This window comes from Perissodus microlepis, chromosome 13, assembly GCF_051167445.1.
Source record: "Perissodus microlepis isolate ML-2025 ecotype Zambia chromosome 13, ASM5116744v1, whole genome shotgun sequence".
Lineage (NCBI taxonomy): Eukaryota > Metazoa > Chordata > Actinopteri > Cichliformes > Cichlidae > Perissodus > Perissodus microlepis.
Genome location: NC_140473.1, coordinates 9,438,884 through 9,465,665, shown reverse-complemented (window position 1 = coordinate 9,465,665; position 26,782 = coordinate 9,438,884). Strand labels below are relative to the sequence as shown.

Below are 26,782 nucleotides of genomic sequence, written 5' to 3'. Positions count from 1 at the left end.
AGTGTGTTTCAGTGTACCACACTGTGGGTTCTAAAAACTCTAATCCCCACATCTGTTTACCTCTAACGTCTCTCCTCTTCCCCAAAAAGCAATTCATCATTTGGGGCTGCTTGGCAGTGCGTGTTGTCAGATTGACACTTTTAGGGTGAGATCCAAACCATGAGCTCATCTATACCTTGCTAGTACTGGATGATGTTGGACATCCATTAGCCTTTATTCTTTGTAGCGCAGATTCAACAAGCTGCTGGAAACATTTCTCTGAGATTTTGGTCCATATCGACATGACGGCATCACACAGTTGCTGCAGATTTGTCGGCTGCACATCCACGATGTGATTCTCATGTTCCGCCACAACCCAGAAGTGCCCTACTGGATTGAGCTCTGGTGACTGTGGAGGGCATTGAGTACAGAGAACTCACTGCCATGTCCACGAAACCAGTTTAAGATGATGTGATCTTTGTCACATATGTTATTCTGCTGGAAGCAACCATTAGAAGATGGACGGCACTGGTTATAAAAAGGTGAGCGTAGTCAGCAACAGTACATGCTCAGTTGGTAATAAGGGGACCAAACTGTGCTAAGAAAATATCCTCCATATTATTACACTTCACAACATCGCTTTCCTGTTCTTAGCTGACCATTTCGTTCACCCAGTGTGGTCTTCTGCTGTTTTTGCCCATATGCTTCAAGGTGAATGTGTTGTGTTCAGAGAGGCTCTTCTGTATACCTTTCTTTGTGATGAGTGGTTATCTAAGCTATTGTTGTCATCCTCTGTACTTTGGCATATTCATTCAGACATATGCTGCTTACTAGTTATTTTCTTTTTTTCAGATATTTTTATCCAGAAACTAGATGCATGGAATAAGGAGAGAGAAGTTAGCTTACAGAGTTAGCTCTGTAAAGCTACTGTCACTGAGTCTTGAAAGCCATCATCAAATCACTGATTGATGTTGCCGCTGCACCTGAAAGAAATGTCGTGGGTTTCTACCCAGATATACATTTACCATCATCACAAAGTGCCCATTGTTAAGCTAAAATGAGAAGTTTGGTTCCTAGATGATATATTCACCAAGTGGAAAATTGCTCACCTGCTGTGACAAAATGATTGCTGACATGAAAGTAACTTTCGCTTTCTCCGCTGACTTTTTTTTTGAAATTGACAAATAGCCCGATGTTTTGAAATTAAATCAGCGATGTCAGAATTTCTACAGTTTGAAAAAGCACTCAAAAAATATTTTCACTTCATGTAATGCATGAAATAAAATTATACAAGCCCGTTTGGAAAAAAAAAATCCGCTTTCTACATTTCTGTGCGGAGAAAACTCTCCGGGGATGTTCTGCCTCGGAAATAACAGTCTATTTGACTGCCTTTTCAAAGTGTTGCACATAACTGTGTCAGATTTAAGGAAAACATGCGTCAGAAAATCTGGATCCAAATCTCTTTGAGCAGTGAAAAAAAAAAAAGAAAAACAGTTCCTAAAAAGAAGGAAGCGGATCGTGGGGATTGTAGCTGTGGTTCAAAGTGTATACAATGGAAATAACAGAGGTTTAAAGGACAGGGTGAGGGCAGATGAGGGCCAGACGGGCTGATGGAGACCATCAGCTCCTTTGTGAATACTCAGGGCTGAGGTGCCGCATCCCCATCAGGCTGTGACATTCAGGGGCCTTTTCCTCTCTGACTTTCTAATGATATCTTTTATGAGGATTTCACATTTTCCAGTCTGTCCATGTGAAAGGAGAAGCACTCTCTTTCTTTCTAAAGGTTATAGACAAAGGTAACACATCGGCGTTGATGCTCTGCTGTGTATTCAAAGCAGAGCGAACACAGAAGGACGGAAATGAATTTGTAAGGTCTTGTAAGAATGAGTGTCAAAAAGAAAATGAAAGTGGAATTGGAAATGAGCTTTGCCTCCTGTGGGATCCATGTGTCTGCGAAGGTTTTGTTAGTTACCGCCCTCCCCCCCTGCTCTCTCCTCTGCATGTTCTTCTCTTTCTTTTCCTCAGGTGGTCATGAGTCAGAGACTGGGCAGCAGCCTAAGGAGGAAAGTCAGTGAGACTGAAACACAGCTTTTGGCACTACATGAAGCCAAACTGGCAGCCATCTCAGGTAACTTTCCACTCAACCACACCCCACTACATCCCTGCTGCATTACCCTTTTTTTTATTTACCCCATTTACTTGGCTCACCCACCATTAGCCTCACTTAATTAAGCTATTAATGATCAAGAAGCTCATTAATGGACGTTGTAAGCATAATGTGCTCCTGTGGTGCACCGGTGCAGGTAATGACTTCAGCAGTGCTAAGGAACTGAAAGCAGAGATGAAGGCGGTGTACCTGGAGGGGGACCGGCTCGAGGCTCTGGCCAAGAGGCTGCACAGCCTCAGCTCAGGGAGCAGCCAGGAGCTCGCCAGGATGAAGGAGCAGCGGCAGCAACTCAGACAGGAGCTGGAGCAGAGGGAGGCCCAGCATGGTGAGTGGCAGAGGCTACCCAGTATGACTGACAACATCAAACCCTTGTCTTTACTATTGCTTAATTAATATATAAATATACAACACTATTACTTTATTAATTTTTGTTTGTTTTTTATAAGGAGCGAGACTTTACCGCAATTTTTAAAAAGTGGTCTCGAGCAATAGTTCTGCAGGTTTTTCTTTTGGCACTTTTTCATTCATTTTCAGTCCAGTCCTTGTACCTGATCACTTAACACTGAACTACAAATCACTGAAGCATAAAAACTGTGCCTAACGGTGCAAAGGATGAACCAGTGTTGTGCCTACAAACAACTTAGCACGAGAACACAGTTTGAAGGGCATAAAATAGTATTTCTGCACTAACAAGGTGATTCCCCAGAAGCCGTTAGCTGGAATCTTAGCATATTTCAGTATGCTGCTGGATAAAAGAAAACATTAGGCCTAAAAACTGTGTACAGTAGATGAACAGGATCTAAACATGCTATGTCCTTAGAAAAAGACCTAACACAGGACCTGTGAGAAACATCTGGCCCTTCAATTTATCCAGCTGCTGAAGCCTCATCAGAAATGGTCTCCGTGAAAGGGTGGCTGTCAAGAGGAGGGAAACAGTCCAGCCAAACATTGACTTTCAGGCTTGTTAGAACTGTACAGAGTCTGTTTTGGGCTTATATTCTGTATTTCCATGTGTAGGTATCAATAAACTGCTGCATCTTTTGCCCATTATGGTATTACTTAAAAACCTATGTAGGTATATGAATTTATATAATTTGTTGAGAAGATAAATCTCATACAGGTGAATATTAGCATACAGTTAGATTAATAAAATGTTCCTACTAGCTCCAGTAAGGCTCTACATGAAGCATAGTTTCTTGTTTATTTTCTACCAAACTGAAATGTAAAAAATTACCATTCGGTTTAATGGGGGATTAAATCTGAAGTAGGGGCTAGATAGAAACCACTTTGGTTCCACACATAAAATTCCAGTTAATTTTATTTGCATATGCAGGATTCTGTGGCTCATAGTTGCAGCTTTTACAACAAAAAGTGTCCTGGTTAAATCGTTAGCACAAAAGAGTAAGAACTGTGCTAAATAAGCAACAGGTTTTTGGAGAAAAGCTCCAGAGTACACACTTATGACCATAAAATCTATATCGCAATTTTAGTTTTAGAATTCCCGAGGCGTGATTAACCACAAAACATCCAGTCAGTGAGCTCAGGAGTCACTTTCATGCTTCTTAAGAGGAAAAACCTTCGGTGTTAATAAAACCAAGAGCACTGCTTGCTTAAATGAATCCTTTCCTCCAGCCCTCTATCAGAAACAAAAATGAATAAAACTGGTCGAAGGAACATATTGATATGTTTGTATTATAATTATGAAGCTAGTGTGAGCACTATTTTTTTTTGCTTTTTTATTGTGTACAGTTTTAGAACCTAAATACACAAAACTAACATTGCTTTTCAAGTTGACATCATATTGTCATTCATTCAGATTATGTTTCTGGCCTTCAGCTAGCACAGCTGCCTGCCCTTAGGTGCTCGGCAGGTTGTGTACACTTTGCCTTCTATGATTTTTGGGTGATTTTTTGTTGCTGAGAACAGCTGTATGCTGCATCTGGAAACAAGCCTGATTCGAGCAGCAAGAATGAACGAAACCTGTACAATAAGACAAAAATCTGAAAAACTGTAAAAAAGCTCAAGAAACAAAAAGTCAGCTTAAGAGATGTTTGTGTAATAATTCTCTTTGGGACATTACATGTACACATTTGTTCCATTGTTAAAACAGTTATTATAGTAGCTTAGAATAAACATTTTAAAGCATGAATATGAATGAGTGCAGCATTACCTGAAACAGCGCTGTTCTTTTTTTTCCTGTCCACTGAGGCGTGAAAGCGTTTGTTGTGTACTTGAAAGGCGCCTCTCTTTTTCTTTGAATACACTTTTTAAATATCAGTTCAAAATGTGAATCATGAGAGCTCTTTGAAAGACGAGTCGCCTCTTGATGTTGCTCCACACTGCGAGAGGACATCAATGAACAATGACTTTTTCTCCCAAATGAAGCAAAAGTGATCTGCTGTCAGCGGGGGAATCGGCTTCAAACGAGTTACCAGCAAGGATTGGCAGTCGCGAAGAGGCGAGGTGGCGAGGGTGGTGCGAGGGAATTGAGCTTTAATTGTGTAAAGTTAGCCGGTTACCTTCGAGCCAGTGTGCGCAGACATGATGCATCAGCGTTCACACGCACTCCAACTCGATTAAGATCTTAAGGAACGGGGGCTTGTCTTTTTAAATTTTTTTAATTCTTTTTTTTAGGGTTCAGGCTTTAGATTGATTTGGCGTGCGGGCATTTGGTAGAGATCTAAATGGATTTTGACGGCACCACCTGCAGTGGTACTCTCTCTAGTCCATCAGTCACAGGGAGATTTCTAAAAAAGGTCACTTCCCTCACTGAGACACGCAGACGGGAGGATGAGGGGAGGGCGGGAGAGGGGGGGTGGTGGTGAAGTGATGGGGCTAGAGCAGGAAGTGAAGCGGCATCAGACTGAAGCTAATGCTACAACCTCCCATCTACCATATGCTGTTACCCAGATCATAAAGATTTGCGGCTGGAGCTTCACATTTAATGCCATTGTCCTGTCCTGAATGCACCCTTTCCTGTCACTAGGGGGCACCCTTTTATTTTTGTACTCCATTGTTCAGGCTCAGTTGCATGAAGTTTTTAGGGGGTTGTATAGTAATGCATGGACTTGCTATTTTAGTACATCCAGTCTATAATTGTATATCATTATAGGAGAAAGCAGCTCTTTTCCTTTCAAAGTGATTATGTTTCATCGACCTCCACTGGATTTTTGTTGTGGAAGCACACCCAAGAACACCTCTGTCTGCTTGACAGCCAGGGATAACACTGATCTCTTCCATGACAAGCATCACCACGTTCACCTCAGCAGCCTAAACGCAGCGTGCGTGTGTGCCTCATCTTGAATACTTGAATAATGTAGCTCTGCAGGCTGGGAAACCAGTGGTACGAAACTGCGGCGGCTAAACAAAGGATTTGGAGTCAGGTGGTAACACGTCACAGAGAAGACGGCAAGTTAATGATTGGTTGCGCGGCGTGCTCAAACGCTCAAGTGGGCGCACACAATATGGCAGCAGGCGCAATTTCAAAATGTGTTGCTGACACCAAGCAAGGGGCTCATTAAACTGTCATCCTATTTGGTAATAAGGGGCTGGCACACACTTGCTGGAAACTGATAGCCCACCAACAGCACATTACCATTTCTTTAGCTGGAGGGGATTAGAAATTACTGTCTAAGTCAAAGCCAAGATGGCCATCCTTTTAGGTTTCCGAGGCATTTCTAGCACGCGCGCTTGTGGTATTAGTGTCATCCTGTACAAAGAAAACAGCATGCCCATTGTCATCGCGTGAGCTCCGAGGCAATGAATAGTCCTGCTGATGCCATGTAAAGATAGAAATTCATCAACAAGCTGAAGCTGTGTGGCTTCAGCTTGTTGAGTGCTTGCGGTGTGGGGGCTTTTTGGCCTGGGAGCCATTATGTCCCTAATTGCCGTTGGCACGTTTGCTGATGAATACCACAGCCATTATGGCCAGAGGTTTGATTCCCTGCTGAGAGTATAATTTTGTTCCCAAGAGAGATCGCGAGCGACGCTAAATTTACAAATAAATAATTGAAGAGCTGAATAAGATGCGTAAATGACCCCCAGTAGTGAGGACTTTCATATGGGGAAAGCTGCATCAGACTGTGCTCCTCTTCATTTAGCCAAGTAGTGTGGTAATGCCTGTTCACTGCCATTGTTACAATGCCAGCAGTTCTCTTGTTTTCTGCTTCACGCGGCTCAACTGGAACCCATTTAATTACTGTACCAGCTATTGTTTCATAGCTGGTACAGCTCCATACAGCTCCTGCTGCTCGTACCGTAGTTTAAAGCCAGTCAGTTCGAACCCAACTGTGTGGTGCTAGTCGGATTTAAGTGCACATCAATACAAGCCACTCTGTGTTATTAGACAAATGTAATTTTCTCTTACAGTAAAGGCGAGGACACATATGATTTATTCATAGCTCTGGCTCTTTTAGGGTGCTTCTGTTGAGAACATGATGGAATGTGTGACAGCTCTTCTCTGAAGAGCATCTGAGTGATTGAGAGCGGCACGGTGGTTAAGTGGACCTGGGGGGGAAGGATGTTTTCTGGTCTTTGTCTCTGAAGTTTCAGCAATATTGAGTATTTTTTTTCTTCCTGTCATTCCATTATGAATTTATCACTGAAAGAATTACTGCAAAAACACAATTGACTGAGGTACCACTCCAATCAGGCTCCGTCAATCAATCAATCAGGTATTTTCTTCAATTACATACCGCTGAAACAAATGTTTTATATCCCTACTGTGCCTTCCTTCTCTTCTACGTGCACTGCAAACACGGTAAAGCTCAAAAAATGTTGCAGCTGTTTGGTTTGGGATGTAATGCCAGGTTGTCAGTCCACCACACTGGCTCACACTGAAAGCAGCCGACTTTCCATCTTGTGGAATTACTTGGTATTTCTGTAATATTGTATTTTTAATTTCCCCTAAAACGACTGGAGTTTCTAAGTATATTTATCTCATGAGCCACAAATTTGCAGCCAAACGAAAACACCAGAGTAAGATGATATATTGCTCGCGTATACAAGTGGGAGATGATGGGGGGGAAGATGCATTTTAGTGAAAATGTACTAACCCGGAGTTCCAAGAGGAAACCCGGGGAATAATAGGATGCATGTTTAATGGGGCGGGATAGTTGAGCTGGTGAAGCGTCGAGAGTGCTCTGCACTTTTTTGGGAGACTTCCTCATTGCCGAGGAATGTTGCTTCTTAGATTCAGTTGTCAAAAACAAAAAATATATTTGCAGCTTGCTTCAGTAGAAATATAGTTTAGAGCCTCTTCTAAACAGTTTCTATTTACTGACATACAATGACAGTGAGCATTTCTTAAGATTTCAGCTGAGCAGTTTAGCACCCATCACTTAAAAAACCCCAAAATACAACCCAACTACAGTTTTGCACACAGCCAATTACTTGTCAAGTGATTCTTTTTGTTGTGCATTCAAGCACAACCCAACAATATGCTCCGCTATGCCATCTGCAATCTGTGCATGCTACAGCTAGAGCATCATGGGTGATTGAGCGTCTGTCCTATATCAGGCTGTCCCTCCGTCAGCTCTGCTGCTGTTAGGTTCAGGTATATATGGTGGGAGTGGCTCCATATGCCTACTGCGTGTTTGTGTTTTACCTGCAGCGCTGTCACACTCAGACAGACCTAGCCAAGCTTAAACACATTAATCACAGTCAGTGCCTTCAGCTCAATTACAGACACACAGTTTTGTCTTCTGCCTTATTATTGCACAGGCTTTTATAACAAGCATGTCACCGGTGCTCTGTTAGCGCAGAGCCGCCTCTAATTTGTTTGACAACAAGAAGGCCTCACAGACGTTTGGGTGCTTTTGTTGTTAAGGCGCTGAAGAAATGACCGCATTATTCACTTAGAGTTGGAGAGCTCTTTGAATGCTCGTGATGCAGGAGACACTGAAAACACCTTGCCTATATTAACTCTTTTCTATAAAACCCATAACTGTGATTGAGTTTTGAAATTTTAAGTTCTGTCTATTATTGAATATTCTCTGCTTGACTTTTGGTTTCACTATGTTTCTATTCTTAGCTTTTCTTAGTTTTATTTTCATCATGTTTTGTAGCCTAGTTATTGTTAATATTTATGGACATGGTTTATAGGTGACTCCTGGAGTTTCAGTTTATTCTTTTTCCTCTCTGGATAAGTCTCCATCTCTGTTTGGTGATGTCCTGTTTTACTTTGTTCATCTCTTATTTGTGTGCATTGTATTTAGTTTTATCCTGTTTCATTAGTCACTGACTAGTTTCAGCTGTGTCTTGTCACCCTGGCGTTTCCGATCTTCCTGATTTCCATGTGTCTACCCATATGGAAAAGATATATATAAATCTTATAAAGTTTGTATCTGTCTTGTGTGAAACTTGTATGAAAAGCATATAAGAGTGAAAACAGATATAAGATCCCTTGAAAAATTATATAATGAAACTTGTATGTTTTGGATACTTACTAAAACAATATATGAAAGTAATGAGAAAGTGGCCACTTTCATGAGTAAATCATGTAAGTCTTATATGATTTACTCATGAAAGTGGCCACTTTCATGAGTAATCACATATAAGTTTTTACTATTTCTTTTCCATATGGGTATTTAAAGCCTCAGTTTGTTTTAGTTCTCTGTTGTGTCATGCTGTTGGACTGCGGACTTCCTCTTGTGTTTTCTGGTCTGCGTGTCTGTTTCCCATATGGAAAGGATATATATAAATCTTATAAAGTTTGTATCTGTCTTGTATGAAACTTGTATGAAAAGCATACAAGAGTGAAAACACATATAAGATCCCTTGAAAAATTATATAATGAAACTTGTATGTTTTGGATACTTACTAAAAAAATATATGAAAGTAATGAGAAAGTGGCCACTTTCATGAGTAAATCATGTAAGCCTTATATGATTTATATATGATTTACTCATGAAAGTGGCCACTTTCATGAGTAAATCATATATGTTTTTACTATTTCTTTTCCGTATGGGTTGTTTTACCAGGCCATTTTCTCTGCTGCTGTCTTGGATTATGTGCTCCACCTAAATAAAAAGTCTTTTTTTGTGTGTTTCCTGAGCTCATTCTACTCTTTGGGTCCCTTATCAGGACACACTGACAGAAACTTTGTAAACTCTGCTACAGTTGTGACATCCTGCTTCATAGGTTTGTCTGTCACATCAGAGATTGTAACCATCAGACTCGTCTTTTTCTGTCTTAGAGTGTTAGAGCTATTTAGCTGAAGCAATTTAGCTTCGATTAGTCTAACAAATTCTGATTCATATATAAAGAAAATGACATTGTCGCAGCACCCAGTAACCCATTCTCCACATCCTTCAATGGTGTCTCAGTTCTGCTTGTGTTATGAATGAATGGCCTTTTCGATTTTGGCCGGGGTCCTTGACAGCAATCAGTGATGTTTAATGCCTGCTGAGATCACTAGTGTGAAGGGAGTCTGAGCTCATGAATTTCCGATGTGGGCTCTGTGAACGCCTTTGTGAAGTTCCTTCAACACCAAATATGCCACGGCACGCATCAGGGAGTAACAGAGCGACTGTCTTCTTTATGGGCTTTTTAGTGCCGATTTTATTCGCATTGCCTGCCCATGACAGCAGCCTCCCGCAGTCTTACAGGAAGTGGTAATATCACCCAGTGCTCTGGTTCCACTCTGCGCAGGAGGAGGCTCTGCCGCTTGATTTCTCGTCCCATTCTATAAAGAAAAGATTATTTTCATCTGTCACGCCTGAAAAACCGCCGTAGTTTTACCACTGGTTGGCATGGCGACAGGACGGCGCACTCTCCTCTGTGTATAGCATGGCAAGAAATATTAAGTAAACAGTTAATGCACTTGTGTGTCAATCTCCCACCTTCATCTGTTTCTATCCGTCTTGCTGTTGTTCAAGCTGTAGCTCAGTTTGGCAACTCGCTCTCTGCCAGCTAAAGTCAGGCTTAATGCCCTCCATGTATTATTCAGTGGCTATCTGCTTGCAAGCTGCTTAACAGAGCCAGCGTCAATGGAAGTTGACAGGGGAAGCTCTATCAGGTAGGATAAGATCTCACGTGGCAATTAGAGGGTTGGTAAGTGAGCTGTCTGGTCCACATACAGCAGATATGTGATAGCTTCTCCAGCGGCCTCTGATTGCACAGATTTGGCCACTTTGACTGAAACGAGTAACATCCCTTCCTGTGACTCCCACATTCAAGCCCCCATAAATAACCCAACTAGCTCCATCTCAGCTCTTCCTTCAAGTACAGACAGGAATGTGTGTGTGTGTGTGTGTGTGTGTGCAAGAGTGTGGAAAGTGTTTGTCACGCTACTGTCGCTGACATTTTCCTTTTCTTCCTGCTGTGCCTGGCCCCGAGAATATGTCACCCCCAAGCTGATGCTGTCTATTAACCACCATCAAGACAATGATGCAAATTATATTTCAATCCGCAGACTTTGTCTCTGTGTGAGCAGCCTAAGCGGCATCACATAACATAACAGTTTCCCAACTGTTTTTGGCTTTCCTAGTTCTTCATTAAAGTTTGTCTTTAAGTAGGAGTATGCACTCACGTAAAATATAATCGTACTCACTTTAAAAAAAATGTTTTTTTTACCAAATGTTAGATGAAAATTTTACACCATCTGTTCTGTATTCAGTATTTTACTATTTTTCTAGACAATAGCTTCCACTTAGAGTAGCCTCATTATTATTGTCTTGCAGTGTCTGTGATCCTTTGACTCCAAGGTTGGAACCAGTGCTCCCTGGTTCCAATGGATTGTTGAGAATGTATAAATGTATAGGAATAGCTATGTTTTACTGAGGAAGAGTAGGAAGGTTTGGATTGTATGTTATAACTCGGGTCTATCTGTCTATAGATATATATAGATAGCATCTATGTTTCCTATTCCTATTGTGCTCAAGGACTGGAAGCTCCTATGGGCAGGGCATATTCTCATGTTTCATACATGAGCTCATTAACGCAGCTCAGTCCTCCTCTCCATCCTGACTACTGCTCAACCAGCCTCCTCAGGCACAACTCACTGCTGGCAGAAGGGCACAGGAAGCAACATAAGCAATCCATCCAACTTCATGCCCCACAGAAAATCTGGCAAGATATAAAGAACTATGCCATGATAAAATCCCCTTTTATCCTTGGGCCATCTACAGTTTTATCCCCTCTGAGAGTAGAGGCAGTGATCTCTCCTCATTTGCGTGTTTGTGTTAAGAGAAAGCCAGCTGCTCCTCTAAAGTGAAGTGTACTGTTGCAGTTTCTCTGCACAATGCCGTCACCAAGTGATGACAACTAACTTTTCTAACACGTATATCATAGCTATTGATGCGTCAGTGTTAACTGTATTAGAGGTAACGTGCTGTTGTTCTCTTTGTTCTTTTTTTCTCACTCAGAAAGCCGCCTGAAAGAGAACACCAGCAAGTACATTGAACTGCTGGAGGACAGATTGCACAGGTAAGGCTTGTCTGTGATCTTCGCTTCTTTTTAATACAGACGTGAAGACTCGGTGTTCCTCAGACTAATAAACAAGGAGACGTATATAAAGCAGCAGCCTCCAAGGAATTTCCTCTCACTCCTGCTGTCCTCTAACCAGAGCAACGTCTCCTCAGTGCATCACATCACCTACCACATCATGCTCTCACACCTTTTTTCATACGCCGTTGTCTCCTAGAGCCCCTTCTCACATTGCAGTCTCTCACCTACACAATTTGTCTTCCTTTTCCCACCTTCCCACATACCTTTTGTACCTTTTTTTTAGGCTTCGACATCAACTCATCTCCCACCTTTCCGCTCTTCCTGTGTGTAAATCATTTTAGACAAAACAATATCTTTCTTCTGACTGGTTCATTGTTTCCGTCTGCGAACTCAGAGGTTCTAAATCGCAAAGGACAAGTCGTGTTACGGGTTGCCACCCATCTCACCTGACTTAAGGAGTGAGCTGAGGAGGTGAGAGTGTGGATCCTGGTGAGCATTTGAGTCCATACAGCTGCTTGTGCTTCTTTTATAGTTCAACCACCAGATGGATAGACTCTTTGGCAGACAAACAGCGACTGGCTCTTATTCTACAGGTTGTTGGAGCAATTTTTGTTTTACAGATGGATAAATATAGCCGGTAATGATTTTGTGCACCACATATGAGCTGTTCTTTCCACTCAGTCTATTCTAGTTGTGTTCAGAAGAGAAAAGGTTAGGTGGTATGGGTTTACTTTGAGCTTGCAAAAGCCTTTATTATCACAGACCCTGTTTGTCTACTTGACCTTTGTCTCTGTTTGTGGTGTGTGTAGGGGGGCACAGCTTTGTGTGTTGCATCCTTGGAGAGGCAGGGTCACCTCTTTGGATGAGAGCCAGGACTCAGTGACATACTGCAGGGCTCTTGCTTGTTGAAGGATGCACAGACTGGGGGTCTGCATGGTCAAGGAGCAACATGGTTGCGATCTCAGCGCCCAGCAGGGAATCGCGCCTCAGGACCATCGCTGTCAATAGGGCAGATGGCTGCTTTGTGTTTTGTTTGTATGATGGCAACACTTCTGAGTTTCTAGCAGAGGCATTTGTCAGAGTATTTTAGAGAATGGGATGAATCGCTGCCTAAATATAAAGGACAAAAGAAGGCAAAACGTTTGTTGAGGGCTAGGCGCATAGATAGATAGACACACACGCACACAATAGATGACAAGCAGCCTACGTAGGATACTATCAAACACAGAAACTGCATAATGAAAGTGTGACACGTGAAAAATATCATCTAAAAACAAGAACAAAATTTAAGACTGAGCATAAAAATGCCGGATGTTACGATACAACGTCTCAGTGGTATCACCAGTGGAGACCTTCTCTGTCTGTCACCGACAGGCCTTCTGTTAGGAAAGTCTCCGGGCTTAACCTGAGATAACCCTGATGAAACTGACAAGGTTATATATTAAAGTTCTTCAGTGGGCTACAGAAAATGTTATAACAATATAAAACCTTTTCCACAGGCTGAGCGCTGCTCCTCACAGCAACTAAATGATTCTTCACACGTGTGCCCCATTAAACAGCTATAAAAACATCTATAAAATGTTTAAGTCTAAAATCTCCTTTTAATTTTCTTTTACCATCTGAGATTACAAATCCTGAAAGCTTAGTACTGCTGCCCGAGGAAACCATCATTAACTACTATTACCAGTAAAACTGGTTTGCAGTGGAGCTGCTATATACTGTGTTCCTGTTTGAGATACTTTGCTACGAGGGCAGATGATTACATACTGTAAATCATAAGTATTTCACCCACAGACTCTGCAAAGGGACGATGTAGACACTATGACCTCAGACACTGATCAGTGAATTGCTTCGAAGCCTGTGTTTGAAGTTTGGTGTTATTTTTCATAAGCGAGGGGTGAATCCGACTGAGGCACAGAGGATCCTGCTCGGTTGTATGAAAGTGAATTGTACATCACAAGAAGTACAAGTTGCCCTACTTGGACTTTTCCCCCAAAGACTTCTTTACTATTGAAGAGTCACCCCCTTCCTGCCATTAGAAAGAGTGCAGATCTGAGACACTTGTGCATGCATCCTTACATCCCTCTTCCTAAGTACTTATTTAACTCCATGACTTCCACACTGGCTTCAATTTTCAGAGCCGGGTCAATGATATAGTCACATCACTCTGAAAAAAGAGAATTTCCATTCAAGGACACCTTGGGTGACTGTAAACTAATTTTCTCGGCCATCACATTCTATATTAAATGATTGGCTCTTCAGCCTTAGATCGGCCTCCATGACCAGAGGCGGTCTAGATAAATTCACAAATATAGCTCTGATTTATGGCGTACACCAGTCCCTTCCACCAGCTCCCGCTTGGCACAGTGACACATATTTGCCTTGATTGAATGTGCAGTTTTCCCCACATGTGCATACACCACTAACCCACGCACGCACACACACACACACACACACACACACACACACACACACACACACACACACACACACACACACACACACACACACACACAGAGAGAGAGAGATGCACACATGCACTCATCATCCACTGTAAATGTTATCAGTCAGCTCTAATGTACATTACCATTGATAGAGTACCGTGGTGATGGGAAGTGAGGAGAGGAGGAGGGTGGAGAGAGGCAGATTAGTGTGCTGAGATGTCTGGTCTCCGTGGAGACGGATGGTGTTGAAAAAACCAATTATCTTTTCCTTGCTAAAGACTAGAACAGGATGTTAGAACAGCGCAGATGCTGTAAGTGTGTCATCAGAATAAAAAACATTTTATTCAGATTAGCAGCACCACACAGTTGTTTAATACATTATGCAGATGTTTCATTAGGAAATGCTTCTCGTTTTTGTCCCTCATTTATATATTCATTCTCCTGTAGAGATTTGAGCGGCATATATCATACGCGACGGCTACTGGCACAGAAGCCATTAAATGCTGAGATGTATAGTTAAATTGAAGATGCTCTATGAAAATCTAAATGAGAAAAAACTGGGATAAAATGTGCTCCTCTCTTACTTTTAATATACAAATTCTTGAATCCACATTTTTTTAAAAAGTGTTTGGAACACTTAAGCTGGATTTGCCCATCTGGCTCCTGTAAAAACCTCCTCTAGTCATCCACCAAACAAACCCCTCCCAGTCCTCCATCTATCACACCTCTATCGCTATATTATTAACACCTCTCCACAGCTGGTGTTATTTGTGAGGCTAATGTTAAGGTGAAACATTATCACATCTCCTTTCCTTTCTATTGTGTGAAGTCTTATTTTATAGCTTTTATGTTTTATCAAAAAACAAAAATGCATCAATGATTATATTTCCTTTCTCTCACTTTTCTAAAACAACCAAAAAAGGTGTTAATTTTACCCAGAATATGATTTTTATGTAACAATGAACTATGACTCAAAATCTGAGCAATATTTCATGCTCTGAACCTGCTAACCATAGACTGTATATAAAAGATGGTCTCCGCCACTCCGACTCACGTGTTTTGGACTCCCTTTTTTAAAAGTCAAATTGATCATTTTGACTGTATTTTTACAAGAGGGTGAAGTTATAACTTACCAGCTAAAGCACCTAACTTAGTTAGCGTGCTGAATTCATAGACCATATGGGTGCATCGCCCAGACACTGCAAAGGGTTGTAGCCCATTTATGGAAGATTTGCAGTACATACACTGCCTATGGTACCAACAGTACTAAAAAAAAAAAACAAGTCCTCTTGGTATTAAAGGTATTGTAAATGTCAGTTCTGGTGACATCTCTACAGTTAATAAAGCACAACAAACCGTGTTAATTGTCAATATTAGATTTTTAAGTCGGATGAGGATATTTGGCAATTTAAAAATATACTGTATAGCAGGGCTCTAGACTAACTTTTTGCCATGGTTGCACTGGTGCGTGTCAAAATAAAATTTAGGCGCACCAGCACAAAATTTAGGTGTACCCAAATGTTTTAACTGCATTGCTTAACACCGCAGTTTTACATGTTCACGTTTTTTTGATTTGTAAATATTGATTTGTAAATGATTAACTAACAACCTTTCAACACAAAGCTTTTTATTTGTAGCAAAGTTCTACAAGACAGATTACTTAAAAATGCTTGTGCTTAAAGTGCTTCACTTTACCTCCTCTGCAGCCTCATATGGAACTCTGACCGTGTTCCATGAGGCTTGCGTCTTGCAACCATTATCTCTGTGGTCACCAGCAGTTGTTCCAGGCTGCAAACGACCTGTTTGGGTATAACAGTGCTGTATTTTTTAAAAAGTTGAAGATGACCACAAACACAATTCATATTTACACATCCCACTTTATCTCACTTACCTGTGGTAGAATGACATCATTCCTTTGAAGTAGGAGGCTAAACTTACTAATGCCACTGAACACATCTGTAATAAAATGGCAAAAGGCCACAAAAGTGACATCTTCCATTGATTTCTTAACCTGTATGATACAACAATAAAAATTAGTCACCTAGAACATTGATGAACTACATTCTTAAAAAATATAAAGTCAATAACAATTGCGTAATTCGCTGAAATAAAAAGAATATTCAGAAATAATGCACTGACCTTCGTAGCTTGGCCTGCAATGTCTGCATTAGAAGAGGAACCTGCCAAATAGTCCATGTGGCGGTACACAGTAGTGAACTGCCCTGGTTTCAGAAAGGTCTCCAGGGCCCTTGGAACATGTGGGAGCCACCTTGTTCCCTTCACCCCACTGGGCACCAGCACATTTACTCCCAAGTCAGCCCCAATGACCCTGAGCTCTCTCATTGATTTTGGGCTGAAATGATACGTCTTCCAAATTAAATGGAGAAGGTCATACAACTGCCTGATCATTGGAATGTCCCTCTGAACTGACAACATTGCCAATTCCAATCTGAAAAGATAGTAAACTTTTAAATGTAGATATATCTTCTCTATAAAAGAAATTAACCCACACAGTGACTTTAGAGTGTCAGTCATTTCTTGTCTTCTAGTCTTACCTGTGAGGCATACAGTGGAAGGGCACAATGTGGTCACCTGCCTCCTGCTGCAGAAGGGCTATGACACCCCCTTTGCTGCCCAAATTAACAGCAGCTCCATCAGCCCCCATAGCAATGATTTTCTCCAACCAGTTACTGCACTGGTCCCCAAGAGCAGCAAATGCTTTCTTTGAGGCAGCATAAACTCCTAAACAAATAAAAAAAATACCATTTACTTATCAGATCAAGAGTTTACAATGCAGTCTTTTTCAGTTTGAGTTTCTATATTCATGTATTATTGCTATGTTTAATTTTCAATGATAAGAATACGCTAGATATGGTTAATGCAGTAACACAACGTAATATTATTAATCATATACATAGGCTACGTGACATGACATGGCTTACCTTGGGCATGGGCATGCTCGACCTCAATGTGTCCAATCAGTAGATTCGCTGGTCTTCCTTTTTGCAAGATACGAGCGTACACAATGACACATTGTTTTGTGGCGATGTCTATGTCTCCATCGATCAGGAAGGCCATGTATGTACTGTTCGCAATTTCCACTGACGTCTTTTTTTTTCAGTGTGTCAGCGATGACGCCTATAAACTGGGCGCACGCAACATCATTGCTGTATGTGTGGTTTATGTCCAAGCCATTTTTCTTGTGAAGAGTTATTTCTGACGTGAACTTAGTAAACGGAACTTCTTCTTTTGCAATATTGTAGGCGATGTTAAACTTAATGATCATCTCGGCCTCCTCCGATGACCTGTTTACTGCTGCCTGCCGCTGAAAGGCAGTGGGGAGCGGGGACATTTTGGCAGTGCATTTATCGCGGCATATAATGTGTCTTCTCGATACTGTATGCTTTTTCAGCGTTTCAAGTCGAAACGTATTAGCACCAGTGACAAATCCAGTGTTGCAGGTGTCGTGCCAGTGTTTGACAAAAACAGAGAGGTTGATGGCTCCGTGTCAGAGCGCTGGCTCAGAATTTTGGACTGATCAGCCCTTAACTTAACGAAAAAGTTATCAATTGTTCTTTTCATATTTTCTCAATACCAACTTCATACACTTCTGACCTGGGCTACTCACCCTTCTCTATCTGCCCGCACTTTCAAACGTAAACATAAGTAGGCCTGCAGGAATATCTGGACCACGGCCAATCACAGAGGTTCCCGCCTCTGAGGTATCTCTGATTGGTTTAGAACACGACATGGGCATAATGTGTGTCTGTTGTTGAACACACGGAGACTTTCAGGGTTGCTGAAACTTTTTTTTTTTCCGAGAAAATACTTGGTTGCACCGGTGCGACCAAGTATTTTTTATTAGTCGCACCATGGAGAAATTTGGTCGCATTTGGGACCAAATTGGTCGCACTCTAGAGCCCTGCAGACTGTATAGTATACTGGCTTATACAGTATACAGTATACTGGCTTATATATCCTTCAAACACTTGACAGATAAATAGATTTCTTCAACATTTGTTAGTTGTTATATGCAGTCATTTATGATTTATTACTAAGATTATATGACACTGCAGTTTAAAAATAATCCTGTTTTATTGTCACAGCAGGTTGTGTAGCGTACACTGGACTCCGATTAGCTGGCTCTTGTGTTTGTGCCGTTCCAAACATTTGTGTTGGGTGAATCATACAACGCCCTCTGGTGGACAAACTATGTAATGTCAACCAGTGTTGGTCAAGTTACTTGAAAAAAGTAATCAGTAACTAATTACTGATTATTCCCCAAAAAAGTAATCCGGTTACTTTACTAATTACTTAGTTTCAAAAGTAATTAAGTACTTAGTTACTTAGTTACTTTTTAAAAACACGATTTACAACCTGAATAGGTGATAAAGCGATAGATCTTTCAGCCCAATTCTACTTTTTCTACATAATCCATCATACAAAATGTAATCAAATGGAAAAGTCTCTTTTTAAAACTTGTTTTATTAGTTTTAATCTTTTAACTTTATGCATCAAGCAAAAATTTAATTATATGCAACATTCTCTGACTGGAAGAAATTTGTTTAATATTTAAACCTATTTTCTGCACATTCCAGCACATAAAATAGTTTTTTTTGTGTGTGTGCTCTTTCAAATAGATGCAAGTAAAACACAGCAGAAAATAAATAAAGTCAAAGACTAGCGGTCCTGTTGCTCTATTTTCACCTGTAAAGCAGGAGTAGGGTAGGCGGAGGTTTGCCCTGGTGCAGGTGAGCCGCAGCGGTCAGTGGAAGAATCCGCGAGTTTCTCTGTGAATTTCCCATTACGTCGTAGCGCACTCGGTGCTTGCTCGGAAGTTTAGGGGTTTTTTTCGCTGTAAAAAGAAGTTTTCTTCCCACGCACAACTGACACTAATGTTTTTGTCACTTTTTATGGAATCAACAGCTGTTGTCACAAACGTCGCACTTGCTTACGTCACTGTCATGAGACATTCTCGCAAAAAAAATCACGGTTTTAGTAACGCAGTAACGCAGCGTTCCTACGGGAAAGTAACGGTAATCTAATTACCGTTTTTGCAATAGTAATCCCTTACTTTACTCGTTACTTGAAAAAAGTAATCGGATTACAGTAACGCGTTACTTGTTACTTGTAACGCGTTACTGTAATCCGATTACTTTTACTGCCCATCTCTGATGTCAACACTCATAACATAATTCAAATGCTTTCCTCCGGTCTCTTCTTTACTTGTTAAATTTTCATTTACCGTCCATTATAAATTTGCTGATACTGATAGACTGGCCAATCACTAATGTCAGTTAGTAGTGCACTAAAAATGACCTACTCCTCAAACAACACTCATAAAGAATATGGTGAAGGAGGAGTTGTTTTTTATGTTATGTTTCTGTACTTAATTCTTTATTTTCTTCAGGTCTGTTTATGCTTCCAGTTTGTATGTTAACTGTTGGCTTTCTTAGCCAGGACACTTTTGCAAAAGAGATTTTAAGTCTCTCAAAGTCTAACTTTACTGGTTAAATGAAAGATAAATAAAAAACAAAACAAAAAAAGGATTAAAAAAATGGTCAAAAGGTCCAGTTCAGTGACTTGCATTGGCTGAGGTAGCACCTAGTAGACAGCTACCAGTTACAGCTCACTGCTTTGGCATCACCTGTTAGTCAAAGCATGTAATATGATTCATAACATTAAGTTTTAATATTATTTAACATTGAGTTAAATTCACAAAACTATAGGGACAAAACAAAATAAAACTTGTCTTTTTTTCCTGGCTGTAAATGAGGTTATTTCTGCTGTGAAGTTGGACATTTTAACACGGGAGTCAAGGGGATTGACTTGCTTTTGGAGCCAGCATCGAGTGGCCATTTCAGGAAATGCAGCTTTTGGCACTTGGTTGTTGGCTTCACTCTTCAGCCCTGGGAAGTTTTTGAATGATGGTCAGACTGGATGTGAACCCATAATGTGCCTCTTCTCTCTTGAGACGTCTAACTGAACCCGCTGGTACCTGCAGGACCCGGTCACTGCCCCGTCGTTTAAAAGTTCCAGCAGATTTATAACCCTTCCTCAGCAGCAGTCTGGATTGAACGCCTTGAGGGGAAAGAGGAGTCCTGTCAGTCAGTAGTCCCACAGGGAAGCGAAGATACTATAGAAAGAGTGTGCCTGTCTGTTTCTCCTGCTTATTACTGGGCCATCAGCAGCACAGCACGCCCACACCCTGCCACTGTCAGATGGCAGTCGGAGCGGCTGCCACCAATTAACCCCGTGGGCGACGAGTTCATACCAGCGGGCACCAGAACACCATCATCACAGGGATGCTTAGGCGCTAACATGTTGTCTGAATTTTCAGCAGACAGAGCCCTAATGCCAGCACCAGTTGTTTGTAATGAATTGTGGTTGACACTGAAGAGAAGCCGCTTTGATGGATGAGGCCAGCTTTGACATTTTTAGAAGAATTTATGATTTTTATCCCCACAGAGAGTGATTTATGGGCATGTAAGTTAACACATGTGTGCGCACCCATATCTGTGTGTTGCATGTGTTCCTCTCCACTTAGGAAGAGACAAATAACAATGGCACGGCTCATTGGGTGCATCCCCACCGTAGCAGAATTCAGAGGCAGCGAATTGGTGATGGTGGGGGTGGAGGTGGAGGTGGAGGTGGGGGACTGGGCTGAGCAATTTTTCTATTGTCTGTCTGCCAAATGAAGGTTAGAGAACGACTGAGAGGCGTGCGTTGGCAGGGTACAGAGGTTGGCAGCCCTTTCAGGCAGGAGATGGGCTGGAAAACAAGTGGCATTCAATTTTGGGGATTTTTTTGGGGGGGTGATTCAACCCTGAGAGAGAGAAGAATGAACAGAGGGAGAGATTAAACAATGTCATCTGGGTGCATTTTGCATTTGAGTTTGTTTATATATCACGGAGAATGAGCCACTGTGCACTTAACAAAATAAAAAGATCAATGCTTCAATCCTCACAGAGGCAGCGTCTCTCAATCAAGGAATCTCTGTATGTGTGTCTGGTTTTCTTGATAAAAAGTGTATTTGATTGTATTGATGAGGTAATCTGGATGAAGTGTGGTGTCATTTTGGGAATTTTCCCCAAGTTTATATATATATATAGAAACCTCTGCTTACTGTGACATTTACCTTTGCTTGTTTTGTGTGATCAGCTTAACCTAAATAATGGAACAATGAGATAAAAGTCAGTAACGGTGTAACTCATTTTTAAGTATATATGATCCATTTCCCCCCCCTTTAATTAGTTTCTGCTGGGATCTGAGATCCTGCAAAGGTCGGGGAAAAAGGAGTGAAGAAGGCTGACTGATCATAACTCAATAGGTAGATAAAACAATCTCCTTGCCCTCCCAGTGAACTCGTACTCAGTGACCCCAGTAGAAACGAACGCATCCACACCCTCTTTTGAGTAAAGGGCATCCTTTCAGGAGGAATATCGCTCTTGTTACATTTTGTGAATGGAATTTTATTCTTTGAATGATTCACTTCTCATCTGTCACTCAGAGGTTTATGTGCTTTATTTGAAGAGATGCTGCTGTACCTGTATAATAGGAATGTCAAACTTACTGGACAATGTGGGCCAAATACAGCCCAGTATGACCTTAAGTGCGCCAGACCAGTGACATGCCCCCTTTCTGTCAGTGTAAAGAAGTTTAACTGCACACTTAATCCCTGAGATATGTTAGTATTAGAAAAAAGCAGTGCAATTTCAAAGGTAAATATCAGTATTGCTGCATAACAAAGAGATGCTGCTCTTTTAAATGAAAGAAATCTGTTTTCTTTTAACTTTTTGGGGCATAAATTGTAAGAAATAAATGTGTAAAATTGTAAAAACAAGAAGTTTCTGTAGTGCTGAAAAAAAAAGGTCCTTATCAGTAGAAAAAGCCATAAAACCTTTAAAAAGGTTAAAGGGACAAGTCCAAAATTTATGAGTGTTTGCAGGGTGGATTTTAGCCCCTGGGCTTTATGTTTGACACATGCCTCTGCGGTGACGCGAGTGATGTGCATCAATGTATTTTCAGTTTTTAGTATTATTTTGACATTCTTTTATAGCACACTACATTTTATTTAATAGCTTAACATATAAGATTGTATTTATGTATGTGACTACATGCTACAGTTCAACTATTTGCTATATGTTGTAGTACATTTTTAAAATTTCACATCACTGAATAACATAAAAGAACATACCTGATGTTAGTTTTCCTTCAGCATGCAGACAGCTCCAGATAGCTCTGCTGCTAAAGCCTGTTCTGACCACTTGGACTTTTATGATTTAAATACTGATCTCAAACTTGCACTGAGAGCAAACATCAAGTTCTCTATCAGAATGCATAACATACTTGTCTCCTTCCCTTGCTAGTTATGGGTCTCCCAGCTTGGAGCGAATCTGGGAAGCCGACCTGGAAGCGTGTCACCTTTTCCTGCGAGGTCTCCAGTTGCGGACTCCCAGCTGCAGTGGAGCAGACATCGAAGACCTCCCCACTGCAACAGTTTATCCTCCATCCCAGCCAGGCACCAAAGAGGAAGAGGACTGTGCCATGCTGACTGCTTTAGGAGGGCGATGGTGTCCTGAGGCCAACTTACAGAACTCAGAGTTCACTAAGGTAACAGTAAATTGTCTTGTGAAGAGCACACTATGTATAATTCATCTAAACGCCTCTGTATAAATGCTGGAGTGCTTGACAAAGTCTGGGATTTAGTGTCTTGAATATGAAGGCTTCCCAAGTGACACTTTCAAGCGCTGAGGTCTTACATATTTTCTGCACATAACCCATATTTGCCACTGAAAGGTCAAATGAGAACAGCGTGCTTTCAGAAATACTTGCTTTTCTTTACTGTGCTGTGAAATGTAACCTCAAAAAAAAAAAATCTTCCTGCTCTGTCAGCCTTAGCGCTTGGCTGGAGAGGACAGCTTCAGTTTGTGCATGGAGCCATTGTGAGAGTCTGAGATTTTGCCGACTGCAGTGAGATGAGCAGCAGTCAGTTAGCGCGTTTGCTCGAAGGTATTTCTAAACGAGGAAAATGTGGGCGTGAGGGGGGCAACCGTTTGGAAATACTTTGACTTCCTGATTAAATGCGTTAGTGGGCATGCATGTGTATGTATGTGCGCGTGCACATGTGTGAGTGTGAATTCTCTGTGGCGGTCTATCCCACAGTGAGCTGAGGTCCACTGCCTCAGGGCCGAGTCCGACTCATTCTCTCCTCTTCTCACACTTTCCTCCACCCACGGAGTCTGACTAGTGTGAGATAGGAACAAAGCCAACAGATCCAGCACTGTGTGTGTACATATGTGTGTGTGTGTGTGTGTATATATATATATATATATATATATATATATATATATATATATATATATATATATATATATATATATAAAACACAGAACATTTTCCAGATATGTTTCATTATACTTTCCTACTTTTGCCTCAGATTGTTGTTTATCATAATGTTTGCTCTACATTTTCCCCATTAGTATGGATTTACTGGATTGTGCTTCCAAGCACAAACGTTCGTTCTTTTTGGATCTAATATACAGGAAGCTGTAGGGTTTCATTGCCATGTTTAATTCTGCCGCTGTTGCAACCTGTTCAGCTTCTCTCACAGACCTGTCCTTAGCATGCATAAACACACAGTTTTCATTAATGTCTTCTTCTTTCCTGCCTTTCCTTGACCGCATATGATAAACTGCATGAATCTATTTTCTGCTCCCCCTTTTGTCTTTCTTTGCTTTTCTTTCTCCTCCTAAAGCCTGGAACCTCCTAACATTAAACCAAGAACTAAAAGGTGAGACAGCCAGCCATTTCTCTCTTTTGTCCTCATCCTGTGAGCTGTGTTTTCTGTGTAATCCCCCCGCCTGAAACCCAGTGTAGCAAAATACAGCCTGTAATATTTATGTTGGGTATGACTTTATCTTTGAATTTCTTTGCAACAATTATAATAAAAAGCTTTTTGGCATGTAAAAACATTTAATATTTATATGAAGACTTTTAAGAATAACCTTCCTGTTGTCGCTTATAGAAATAGAAGAGGCACATTCAGTGTGTAGGGTTTTCGTTCGGCAGCAAACATTATTTTAGCTTGGTAGATATGAGTGTTTTCATCTCAAAGCAACAAACAATAAAAGAGGAGCTTGATGCTGGTTAATCTTTACAATCTGCACCTCGAAAACTGTGTGAGGCAGATTGTACGCTGCTGTGAGATGTGATTAGAGATAGCAGTGGCAATCCAGTTTATATGAGTTGTTTAAAACTGCAGCATTTGAAACCAATCAGATACTGTGTGAAGAGTTATGGATGGGTCAGTTGTGTTTGCCTCAGAGTAAAGTAAAAAGGCTCTTTTGAATTTAGAATAATAATTAAAACTTTGCTGATTATTTGTTTTCACTCTGCTTTTTAAAACCACAAACAATATGTTAGCCTCCAGTAGGTAGAGTAATTACTTTTCCTTAGTGAAGAATGTACAATTACATACTTTGAATGCTAACAAAAAAAACCTGCAATACAAACGAGTCTGTTAATCTATTTTCTTGTTGTCAGTTTTGCTGATGAGTAATTACAGCCTCCTTGCATTATGATGCTGCTGCACACATACAATACACAGCCGACATAATTGTATTTTTAATAATTCATGAGCAGGCTTACGACTGTGTGGCCTCAACAAATGTTCCGCTTTTTGTTGCAGAAGCTGGAGGAGTTTTTGTTCTGCATGGAGGATAGTCACCCAGAGGTGCGTGATGCTAACACTATCACTGTGTGGTTCAATGTTATCAGTATAACATTATCAACAACATGACCCCTGTCACCTGTTTCACCATCTACGTGAGAGGCACCATGTCTTTTTTGCAACATGTTTTTTATGACTGTTAGTTATGAGGGATAAGTAACAGTCAATTTTGAGTTTATTTAATAGAAAAAAAAGGATATTTTATTCATATGTACACATCGCTTAATTCTGCTGCTGGCAAACTAATGCATCCTCATGAACATTGAATTAATCTGTTAAAAATGCAGAAGGGCAGGTTTTGTGGTATCTACCATGTTGTCCTGCTATCTTGAATACAATTTATGCATGTGGCCACAGACTGGCATTTGTGTGCAGAGGAGGCAGATTTTAAATTGCGTCCAAGCCTTCAAACTCCAGATATGAAGGATCATCCTTATTGTCAGCCAGCTAATGTTAGGGTTGAAATTGCACTTCTCTTTTGGTAAACAGTTTGGTTACATTGTCACATTGTATAACAGGTTATTTGCCATTCCAAGTCCAGGAATGTTAGATCCACTTAAAAATATCACTAACCTTGGCTAACAGCAGCTAACAGAGGCTAACAGCAGCTAACAGAGGCTAACAGCAGCAAAAATAACAGCGCTTGCTGACACAAAAGTACATCATGTCCTCAAAAACCCACCTCATTGTTGCTGTTGTTGGACAGAAGTGAGCTTTGCTGACTCATCGATTCCTTTTCACAAAGCTTTACAGCCTCCTTAAGTAGATGTGGACGTTTCTCATCCGGCACTGGCAGCTGAGGTAAACAGTAGGCAGAAAGCCTACTGAGCAAAAACTGTGGTTTGGAGTCATTTTGCTGTGAGATCAACAGTGTCCATAGATTTTCAGGTGACTCTTGGTAAAAACATAAAATTATATGCATTATCAGTATTAAACTGAAAAATATATATTTTTTTAAAAAATTTTATTTCCCGATTTGCTGGCAAATGTTGATATTATTTAAATATTTTACAATAGTGTGTACAAAACAGTCTAGATTTAAGGTTAATCTCTGGGCTGAATATAACATGTTTGTCCTACAGTGGCCACCATAGTTAGGATTACGCGCTTTAATTGGGAACGGTAAGAAAACAGAATTAACTTAATTGGAATCTGCATCTTAGTGACATCTAGTGGTGAGATTTTACACTCTGTAACTTTATGTTTGAATTTACACAAGGTCACACAGCCACACAGTACAAATACACTCAGTAAACAGTGGCACTCGCAGGAATTCAAACCAGCAAATGACGCGTGTCATGTTTAACAGGTTCACAATGCTACAACCTGCAGTACCAGTGATAACATTTCACCCAAAGCTTCTATCAAACATTGGCTCAGTTACCTTCTAAAATCTATTTTAAGACACAGCATCAATTTACATGAAATTTTAACTGTGGCGCTGTAGAAGTGAGAAGCCTTCCCCTTTTCTAACTTTGTATGACATTACATGTAGTTATTAAAAAGCCAGATACCCTAAAATAGGTAATTACAATAAAGTACAGCAACATTACAGTGATACATCACTGAGTCAGATGATGTGATAGCTGTTTAATGGCATCTTTCCAGTGATGGTGTTGTGATAGCATCGGGAGGAGCTCGATTCTCTGCCTCGCGCAGAGCGTCTGACCTCTTTCTCCTTTCCATAATGACTTTAAGTAAATGATTTCCACTTAGCTGCTGCCCTGCTGCCACAATGGAGATTGATTGGTGTGTGTGAGTTTGTGTGGTTATGTGTGTTGCTACTGTTTTCTTCTAACCTCTACTAATTGTTCTTTTATCCTTTCAAGGTCCTTGCTTATGTCTCGTTACACTCACCCATAGTTCTGAACAACAGTAGACACATCATTAAACTGGAATGTTGAATGGTTTCTGTTGAGATTTGTTTGACTGCTTTGAAACAGGTTCCTACATCATACCTCGTATTACAGGAGCTACTGTATACTAATGGTTGTTTTATAATGTTTAACACTG

General features: G+C 40.8%; 1 protein-coding gene across 2 annotated transcripts in view; it reads left to right on the top strand.

The window, feature by feature from the left end:
• The window catches only part of disc1 (DISC1 scaffold protein), a 49,745-nt gene that overhangs the window by 15,194 nt on the left and 7,769 nt on the right, over positions 1–26,782 (top strand). Inside the window, exons 9-14 of one of the 2 annotated variants that reach the window (XR_014801915.1) lie at positions 2,005–2,107; positions 2,283–2,471; positions 11,512–11,572; positions 22,407–22,650; positions 23,795–23,830; positions 24,728–24,772. Coding sequence is in view for 1 of the 2 variants with exons in the window: in XM_084948034.1 (XP_084804160.1) it covers positions 2,005–2,107; positions 2,283–2,471; positions 11,512–11,572; positions 22,407–22,650; positions 24,728–24,772 (642 nt within the window). In the remaining variant the exon portion in view is untranslated. The remainder of the gene's footprint in view (positions 1–2,004; positions 2,108–2,282; positions 2,472–11,511; positions 11,573–22,406; positions 22,651–23,794; positions 23,831–24,727; positions 24,773–26,782) is intronic. The other variant, XM_084948034.1, reaches the window with a different exon arrangement.